The 9,523-nt window shown below is 43.9% G+C and overlaps 2 protein-coding genes and 1 non-coding gene across 4 annotated transcripts; 2 read left to right on the top strand and 1 right to left on the bottom strand.

Annotated features, from left to right (window-relative positions):
- The first annotated feature begins 473 nt into the window (after positions 1-473).
- Positions 474-6,788, top strand: DnaJ-60 (DnaJ-like-60). 2 transcript variants are annotated; one of them, XM_075700234.1, is made up of 6 exons: positions 474-663; positions 768-852; positions 1,154-1,329; positions 2,131-2,319; positions 5,503-5,592; positions 6,635-6,788. In XM_075700234.1, the coding sequence occupies exons 1-6, from the start codon at positions 593-595 to the stop codon at positions 6,723-6,725; spliced, it is 702 nt and encodes a 233-aa protein (XP_075556349.1). In that variant the 5' UTR covers positions 474-592; the 3' UTR covers positions 6,726-6,788. The 2 variants fall into 2 exon arrangements, with proteins under 2 accessions (XP_075556349.1, XP_075556347.1); XM_075700232.1 differs by having other exon boundaries at positions 476-663; positions 759-852.
- A 537-nt stretch (positions 6,789-7,325) lies between these two features.
- On the bottom strand, positions 7,326-7,398 carry TRNAR-CCU (transfer RNA arginine (anticodon CCU)). The gene has a single exon. It is a non-coding gene; the product is annotated as a tRNA-Arg (tRNA).
- A 381-nt stretch (positions 7,399-7,779) lies between these two features.
- Positions 7,780-9,112, top strand: LOC142588465 (glutaredoxin-related protein 5, mitochondrial-like). The gene has a single exon (XM_075700231.1). It carries the CDS (start codon positions 8,008-8,010, stop codon positions 8,470-8,472), a length of 465 nt encoding a protein of 154 aa, XP_075556346.1. The 5' UTR covers positions 7,780-8,007; the 3' UTR covers positions 8,473-9,112.
- Positions 9,113-9,523: the final 411 nt, after the last annotated feature.

Below are 9,523 nucleotides of genomic sequence, written 5' to 3'. Positions count from 1 at the left end.
CATTCCACCAACTCTTCATTCTTCTCTGTGCTATATGCTACGTGAGGGTAATGCCCTCTACATACCGAGGAGAGATATCAGTACAGCATAAAACTAGGTGGTCAACATGCACTCTGCGCAATGCAGCGTGCTAGCACCCCTCACGAGTAGCAGGTAATAGCATCTTTTCTCCTTCCTCCGAATCGCTATATATCAGAAGATGCGTCAAAGTGGCGGCAGTAGACGAATGTCTGCAACGCCCCAGGTGGCCCCAGCTCGAAAGCGAGAAAGAGAGAGGGGAAAAACAGCTCGCAGGTAAACTCGAAGGGCCTTTGTGGCGCCATCTAGTTTTGGTTAAGTTTTTAAAACGAACAACAAACTGTGGCTTCCAAGACCTGCGCTTCGCCGCCAACGACCGCCAAAACAAACGAATGCTCAGTGAATTGGTGGCGCCATCTATTTTGTTTAATAGAAAGCACTCCCTTGTCCGAATGAATTCGATGGCTTATTCCGCTTGTGGTTTCTGATCACAGCGTGCACGTATGTTGACGGAGCCGATAGCGTAATTGGTTTGTGCTCTATTGTGCTCCAGCAGTCATGCTTTCGATCTGCGATGTTGCTACACGCTGTAAAGCTAGACTTTAGTACAAAATCAAGTCACAGAATTGCATGGCATTTAGTGAGGTGAGGCAATTTGTTCTCCCAGAGCATGGTGGCCCCGAGTACAGCGCGCTGCCTTAGCTGTTCTCTTGGAACTGTTAACATTTTTTCTGTTTAAGGCACCTCAGCAAGACCTACTACGAAGTGTTGGGGGTGAAGAATGACTGCACACAGAAGGAGATCAGGGACGCCTATGTCAAGCTGTGCAAACAGGTACACAACTCATAATCAGCTGTTTTGAACCTGAAAGTGGCGTGTCTGAACTTGCCGGTCGCGCATGCGCGTGGCCAACTGCTGGAAATCAAATGTATTCGACGGTGACATACATGTCAAATTAAATTACTGAACGGTTCCCCATTGGAAAAAGTTAAAACCAGTGCGTAGAAACTGTTCATATTGTAAACGGGCTCGTAAAATCTGCCTAAGCACCATAACGTGCAGATCTTCTAGCGACATTTGCGAATGCAAAAGTACATCCCTTGCATGTGCACCTTTATCTTTCTTGTTTATATAGCACCACCCTGACGTCAAAGGTACTGCCACATCAATAAAAGACCACAGCAAGTTTACTGAACTCAACCAAGCCTACACAATCCTTAGCAGGCCTCTTGACCGCAAGCATTACGATGACACTCTACTGCATCCAGAGCTTCACAACGTCCAGCGTACAGTGTGGAGGCCATACACACGGTAAACTTCCTTAGATTCCACCATTGTGTCATATACACAGAGTAAACTTAATATGTTCCCTGCCCACAACTGTATTTTCACGATCCAGTGCATGCACGGGTAGAAATATCCGAATAAATAGTTGAACTGGTATGTATTTATCTTGAACTGATCTTTTATTGTATAACGAACGTTGCTTTTTATTATGCACGCACAGGAATAACCATTCATGGTTGTGTGTGTGTGTGTGTGTGTGTGTGTGTGTGTGTGTGTGTGTGTGTGTGTGTGTGTGTGTGTGCGCGCGTGCGGGCATGCGGGCGGGCGGGCGCGCGCGTGTGTATTGCTGCTTTGGCCATGTTTAATTACCTCACTCGTCTAAATATTGTGGCTTCTTTTCCTACCCTATAAGCGAGGTGCAGTGTTATGTATGGAATGATGTTAAGAGACTAGGCACAATTAATTCAAAGGAAGTTATTCCTAATGATGTTCACCAGACCTATAAAATATTACTCTACAACAGCTTAAAACCACAATTTTAAACAGCTGCTGAAGTTACTCTCTGCTTTGTTTGATAGGATATTTTGAGAGCGTTGTGAAAACTTCAGTGTGCATCTTTGTGTGCAAGCTCAGCATGCACATGGTGAAAGAATCTAGCTCAAGCAAGACAGGCACTTGAAAGAAGGGACAGGATCAAAATGAAGGCAATGCTCATCCTCTTCATATGTTTACTCTTGTTTGCACTGGACCACCTTATTATGAAAGTAAACTGACCAATCCACAAATGAGTGTAGATGAGTAAGCACGGGTTGCTTTTTATTGCAGTTATGAAGAGCCGTTCATGCACACAAAAGGCTCCAGTGGCTACGATGACTATGAGACACCAGGATATGAGGACTTTGCTCATCTGTACAAAGAAAAAAGAAGACAGCACCAGAATGCCAAGGTCTATATTGTTATGGGGTGCCTTGTCTTGATCGTTTGTGGTGCTTGCCTCCATTATGTAGCATTCAGGTAAGAACACTTATTGGAGTTCTATTTATCTTTTCACTCACGTTTTCTCAATTTTCATTTTCGCTTGTCTCTAGGAGTCTGCTTCTGTACAAGCTTCTAATGTTGCTCTTGCAGCTCAAACTTCACACTAATCAATGAATGCTGAGCTAGTCAGTGTAAAGTTTTATGGTTGTACAAGATACTGAAACAGGATAAACAAAATAGACAATGCAGAGATGATCAACTGAAGGGTCACACTGTGGCAAGAAAGGAGATGCAAGGAACAATCAGCTCCAACACAGTTTTGAAATCTAAATGACATGGAGCTTGTTTGAGTCAGTGAGGCAGTAACAGTAGCATATCAGCACAGCCTGTAAATTGTTGTTAACTATCTGTTGTGAGGACGAAGGCAATATGTGGTGCTTGTCGAGGTATGAATGTTGAGAGATGTATGCATGTAGAAGTATGACACATATCCTAATAGATTTAAGGCTTCTGTACCCCTTTTGTCACAGTGGCACATACCCAGTTGTTCATAAACAGCAGAACTTTGTGTTGGGCTAGTTGGTGCATGTTACCGAAGTACTAAAGCGCCAAACAGACGACCGGCTCTTCCGTGTCTCTTCTTGTGTCGTCTGTTTGGCGCTTTAGTATTTCAGTGTTCCTAACCAGTTGCCCATTGTCTATTCTGGCACATACACAGTGGCCCTAACTATTGTCTACTTGGCAAGACATCAGCACTTGCAAACCAGGGGACGGATAAAAAAAAAAGAAGAGCTTCGCTTTAAATCTAGTGGCGTATGCTCATGGGAAGCTAGCACCAATCTGTCGTATGTTGTGGCAGATTGCGCACTCTCGAACATGCGCTCTCTCCGCAGATACGGATTCAGGCAAGCTGATCAAATGTTTTTATTTATAGGAGGTCTCCCTCGCAACCAGAAGCTGTGGGACCTTCTATATTCAGAGACTTTAAGAAGGCCACTAATGGGGACTATTAAGTTACATAATAGCCAATCACACTTCTGAAATAGCAAAACCTGAGAGCAAGCTTGGTAAGCCAGAAAAGACAAAAAGCCAAATGCCACTGCCCTGAAGTTCCCGCAAAAGCATGTGGTGACATCATGGATTTTGACAAAGCCTACTCTGATGTCTGTCAGTACTTGCATGTCTGTCAGTAAAGGATGACATTGCATTCTAGAAGAACCAATAACTCAAACTAATACATTTCTAATGCTCTTCTTGCAGCAAGGTAGCCCAAGCTTACTAATGTTTGAAGTTTGAAGTATTAATGTTTAAAGTTTGAATGAAAGACAATAGAGCTTTAAACAGTCTGAAATGATTTAGTATTGTTTTGCATCCGTTGAATAACTTTTAAGCATTTGCTCATAAATTTTATCTGCACTTTGACAGTGGACCTTCTGCTTATATATCATGCTTGGTCTGCTGCCACAAGCTTCATATTTTTTAAGAATACATGTGTAATGTGCTTTAAAGACCAGCTGCAATAAAATTTTAAGTGAGGCTTCTAAGTTCCATTTCATACCATATAAAGGAATGGAATGGAACTGTGGCTAAATTGGTTCTGAATGAGCAGCGTATATTATTGAAGCAATCTCTCCCAACTGCAGGAATGGTGATTGTTTCATTTTCATATTAACAGCCTTTGAATAGCACCTAAGCAGGCAACGCCTGAGCCTGGTGGTTAGTGCATATAACACAAATTCTAGACCATTTCCTCTGGAATCATCAGCGCAATGCAGGCACCACTAAATCTTAGAGCTCATACTGAGGAGCTACACTGCTTGTCAACGTAGTGCATAATTTACTGCCAACAGTAGGAATGGAATCTCTCGCAGTTCCAGTATGAAAAGCATATATTTTTTCAAACTTTATGTGATGCTTCCACTTCTTGCCTGGAGCTAGCTTTGCATTTAACGTGTATAAAACTAGGCTTTTTATGCGGTCCAAAATTTCATTGCAGCTGGCCTTTAATGGCGTGAGTAGAGGCCCCACGGCATCTGGCCTTTAATGGCGTGAGTAGAGGCCCCACGGCATAATAGTATGCATGACCTTTCATCGTAGAAGTGAATAAACTACATGGCAGCCAATTTCTTGGTTGTTTCATACATTTTTGTATAAAGTGATAATATTTAGCAGTGGCTGCATAAAAAAGGAGCAGAAGAACTGATCTATGTTGAAACTCTACAATGTCATTACTGCCTAGATAAAGTTTAACAACAGGCATTCACATGCACTGGAATATTTGCAGCAGCCTCATGCTACACTGTTTCTAATCCAAACATGCTTTAAAGAGTGTGCTGGCAATCGGTGGCAGATCTAGGAAGTTCTTTCATATCACGGGCAGGAGAATGGCCGGCCAACACATCTGGGACACAGCATAGAGCTGAGGTGCAGTGGACAACCATGACTGTTGAGTTAGCCACACTGCAACACGCATGGAGCTAGGTTGACAGTGTCGGTGTACACCCAGTTTGTTTATTTTTGATTGTTTGCTCTTTATTTATACTGTTAGCCACAATAAAGGACAGACTGCAGGAGTGGAAATGCATATCGTAGCAAGTGGCAGCGATAATTTCATAGGCATCATTTCATGGCAGCTAACAAAAAGTTGCCTTTGGTTTGGTGCACTTACAACAGAGTAAACATATAGATGCAAAGCAATATAACCATTGTGAGCAAGTACTGTGTAAGGTAACAGGGATAATTAAATCGGAACACTGTCTTTTGGGAATGTACTAAGGCTTAGAAGGAAGACTAGGCAAATAATCAATGAGAGTTCTATTCTCTAATTACTCTTGGAAAAAGTCCTTAACAAATGACGCCTCTGGTGACATTTTTGGCAAAGGAGCAATATGGTGACCTGGGGCTCACTGTCTCAACATTACTTGTAGCCAGCTGGGTCAGCCCTGGTTAACCTCCCTGCCTTTCATTTATCCTTATCTCTCTGTTATTCAGCTGCTTAACAGGGAGCATTTATGTTATCTGTAGGCTTTACGTCATCCTTGTGTGGATATCCTTTAAATAAAAAACAATAAATATTGTGCCTGCATACTCTGCTGTCTGTGAAGTAAAAGAACACATTCAATCTGCTGCTTGACTTGCTGGCTGTCTCAGTAAGATTCCAGCTATTTAACAGCATGCATTTCGATGCAAACTGAGCAAACATTTATCATTCGTCCACAGATATGGAACCTCCAACGAAATGAAGAGGAAGATGCAAGAGACCAACAGAAAGAACTGGGCAGGGTACCATCAATCCAAGAGTGACTTCAGGTGATTTTCTCCATTTCATAGCGCACCCTCAAGATGCAGTGTAGCATGTTTTTCTCCCTTTGACTAGCTCAGTGGCATAAAGAACTGCACAAAGCCAAGCCATGAAAAGGGCTAGTGAGCGCATGTTTATGATTATGTTGCACTGAGCCTTACACTGGCAATATATATATATATATATATATATATATATATATATAAACAAATAAGGGAATAAAGAAGCAGACAACTGCGTCCTTGTTCCTTTCTTTGTTATATTTTTTTGCCATTGTAAAACTCAGCACAATGTAATCATAAATGAACCAGGTCAAGTTGGGAGGGGCGAGGGGAAGTGTTCAAGGGGTCATCTTGTGCTCCCAAAATTCTGTTCAAACTCTTTCCCCCACTGACGAGCTGCCGACCATAGAATGTTAATGTCTGCTTGTAGTATACTGTATTGTGGTGGTTCATTCTTAATAACAGGAGAGTAATAGTTCGAGATAGATGCATCACGGTTAGCCCCCCATATAACTGCCTATTCGTCACTTTTACAGTTTGACCCAAGGTAGTTTTCTTTCCTTGTCAATATATGTTAACCACCTCAAATCTGCTCAGGATTTAATGACACTTCCCTATTTCATTGTCCCTAGCATATATTTTCTTGGCACCTGTTACCATATCTTTTAAGTATCTTACAAAAACAAACTTTTTTGCACATAGAAGTATTCGTCAACAAGCCTAACTGTCATGGTTTACAGAAAAGCATTGTTAGGAAAGTGACCAATGAGCCCGCCACAATACTTTGTCACCAAGCCTACATCTACCAAGCACATGCATTGTTATATGATCTTGGTTGGCCCATTTGGCAGGAAAGAAACACGTTTCTTTAATCTCTTATTTCTTCATGGCTGAGTGCACTGCCAAGTTTTGATGAAAAACTGGTTCTTCAGAACTGCGTACTGTGCTCAGCCGTGAAGTCACACCATTTAGCCCCTGTCGCAACTTATATCTTAAATGCTTCAAACACTTGATGCTGCTTACACATATTTCTCCATGTGTTCTGCAGGAAGTATGGCATGGAAGGCCAGATCGAGCGGCTACTCGGATTCAAACGGGAGACAAAAGAGGACAAGGGTGATAAAAGCAGTGAAGACTGAGCCTTAGTATGTTTGATTTAGGAACAAGCTTAATAAATATAGGTGTTCTATTGTCCTGCATTATATACATGCACTACATGCTTCCTTGCTTATGCATCTGTGTAGTGCAATAGAGCGCACGATTACTGCTTCTTGAAATTGAGTAGTATTAAACAAAGCAAAGGTGTGAATCTCGGTATGCTCAAAAGGCACATAATTTGTACTGAAACATTAAATTATGGGGTTTTACATGCCAAGACCACGATCTGACCAAGGCACGCCGTAGTGGAGGACTCTGGAAATTTGAACCACCTGGGGTTCTTTAATGTGCACCTAAATCTGAGTACACGGGTGTTATCGCCCCGATCGAAATGTGGCCGCCGTGGCCGGAATTAGATCCCGCACTCTCGTGCTTAGCAGCCCAACACCATAGCCACTAAGCAACGAAATTTGTACGGTATGCCGGTGGCCACCATATGCAATATTGTCTAAATCCTTATTCGTGCAAAATTTACTACGGAAAGCATGCACTTTAAGCAATACGTTATGGATTTGCAGACAGAAAAAGGCGTGAAATTGCTGCATAAAAATGTATTTTAATTTAAAAAACAAACAAAAAGATACCCTCGGCGGGACTCGAACCCGCAATCCCCGGTTTAGGAGACCGATGCCTTATCCGTTAGGCCACGAGGGCGAGGCGGCGGGAGGGCCGCGGCATTGCTTCTTAAAGCAACTCGCAAATTCAGCAGTATTTCTTTTTCAAATAATATTAACAAATTATTGATATTAGTGATCAGTACCATCCACATTCCGCAGATCATTAGTAGTGATGCCGCACAAATTAGCTCACAATATCCTGCACCTTACGAGCACACATGCAGGAAACGCATTGTCAAATAAAATCTTATTATAATAAAGTAATTACATATAAGTGTGGCAATTAAAGATATTTATAGGTAAGTTCAAGATATCCTAAGCTGGTTTTTGTATTCTGTTGTGTTTTACATTCAATGTCGATTGCTTAATTTGACGAAAAGTAGTAATTGTGTTCGCAACACTGAGAACGCTGCGGTGAACAATAGTGGAGGTTGGCGGTAGTGTGTAGTCGGCGTGCTTGTGTTTTCGCGAGCTTCTTCCGAAGGTGAAGCAGGGGGCGATGATGCCGGTTTACTAAGCGATCGTATTTGCAGGCTATTTCCTAACGAAAGCTTCCAGTTCAGGAGTATCGTCAAAAAGATAGGATCGAGGACCGCTACCGCTATATACTACAAGACAAGAGCGCCAACGTCGAACAGCGCAAGCCATGGCGTTCTCCTTGGCCGGTCGCTTAAGCCTGGCGTCGACTGCGGCCGCAGTACTTCGGTCGCGCGTGCGTCTCCTCTGCACCGCGCCGATCGCCGACAAGATCTCCAAGCTCGTCAGCCAGGACAAGGTCGTCGTTTTCATGAAGGGCGTCCCTGAACAGCCCCGATGCGGCTTCAGCAACGCCGTGGTTCAAGTGCTTCGCATGCACGGCGTCGACTACAGCTCGCACGACGTGCTCCAAGACGAGGCACTTCGTCAAGGCATCAAGGACTTCAGCAACTGGCCTACAATACCGCAGGTGTACATCAACGGTCAGTTTGTGGGCGGCTGCGACATCCTGCTACAGATGCACCAGAGCGGCGAGCTGGTCGGCGAACTGGCCAAAGTGGGCATCAAGTCGCTCCTCATCGACTCCGTGTCGTCGTCCGACGAAGCAGCCGGAGAAAAACAGGAGAAGCGGTAACGGAACGGTGTGTTCAGTAGATTAGCGGGAGACCCTTTCGGCGACGTTTCGTGTACACGGGTTCGGCAGTGAACACAGACTCTAGATATCGCCTTATCAGAAACCTCGTGCACCGACCTGCGGTCTGCCAGGATGAAGTGAAAGCTCTTTTGTGCTCGTGTTAGCAGTTGCTGAGGAGCCGTGCATCCCGTTAACCAAAGCGAAGAGTTTCGGCGTGCGATGTTTCCAGCATCGTTTTGCGAACGAAAGGCTTTCTGCTCTGGGACCAACGAGAGACAGTCGGTTGTGGCGCGAATCGAACATCGACCGCTAGAGAAGCCCGTTGTAGTTCCTCTTCCGAGGCGACGTGACTGCCGGTTGCGCGGTTATGGCGGCGTACCGCCCCCGCCCCCTCCTCCTTTTTTTTATCCCCTCCATCTTTTTTTCTCTCTGCCCCTTGTTCTCCCTCCTGCCGTCTGTTGTGTGCATTGCGTCTCGCGTGGATATATGATGTAATGTAAAACGGCTAGTGTGTTTTCTAGTTTCCTTTTTTTTTTTGTTCGTCGAAGCTACTGGTTTCAAGCGCACAAGTTTTGTGATTTACCGGCTATTGGTGCTCCTTATTTTTGCTGCTATGCAATAAATTTTTTCTTTCCGCCTGCCTCGTGTCTGAGCGTTACTCAGCCCCGTCTTGTGAGCTTTACTTATCCGTCTTCTGCCCCTACATAACAAACTGCCGCTGTAGGTACATATTAAAAAAAGAAAAAAAAAAGTACCGTAACCACTTGGCACGTGCACGCAATTCCCGCGTGTGTGTCTATGTTAAGAACCAACGTTATTTGGCTGACATCAAGCTTGTTTTTGTAGGAAAGGAGCGAAGCACCATTAGCTGCCAGCCGTAGTATTAACAACATGCTGCCGGCGATGGCTTCATCTCCGTTAGCCAACGTGGGTGAAGCACACAATAAGCTCTCCCTCTAACTTGTCCTTTTTGTTTTAATCAAATCTGCAACGCCAATCGACTCAAAATGCGGAAGCTTCTTTTTACGCTCTCCGTTCTTCAGTCCACAAA

Source organism: Dermacentor variabilis, chromosome 7 (assembly GCF_050947875.1).
Source record: "Dermacentor variabilis isolate Ectoservices chromosome 7, ASM5094787v1, whole genome shotgun sequence".
Classification (NCBI taxonomy): domain Eukaryota; kingdom Metazoa; phylum Arthropoda; class Arachnida; order Ixodida; family Ixodidae; genus Dermacentor; species Dermacentor variabilis.
Note: the sequence above shows the minus strand (reverse complement) of the source record. Positions and strands in the feature narration are given on the sequence as shown.

Bases quoted from the DNA above. Each gene is read 5' to 3' on its own strand.
- DnaJ-60 (XM_075700232.1), top strand. From the start codon at position 593: ATGTTGCTACACGCTGTAAAGCTAGACTTTAGTACAAAATCAAGTCAC. The intron at 853-1,153 runs GTACACAACTCA...TTGTTTATATAG, and splicing joins ATGTCAAGCTGTGCAAACAG to CACCACCCTGACGTCAAAGG. The intron at 2,320-5,502 runs GTAAGAACACTT...ATTCGTCCACAG, and splicing joins CTCCATTATGTAGCATTCAG to ATATGGAACCTCCAACGAAA.
- LOC142588465 (XM_075700231.1), top strand. From the start codon at position 8,008: ATGGCGTTCTCCTTGGCCGGTCGCTTAAGCCTGGCGTCGACTGCGGCC.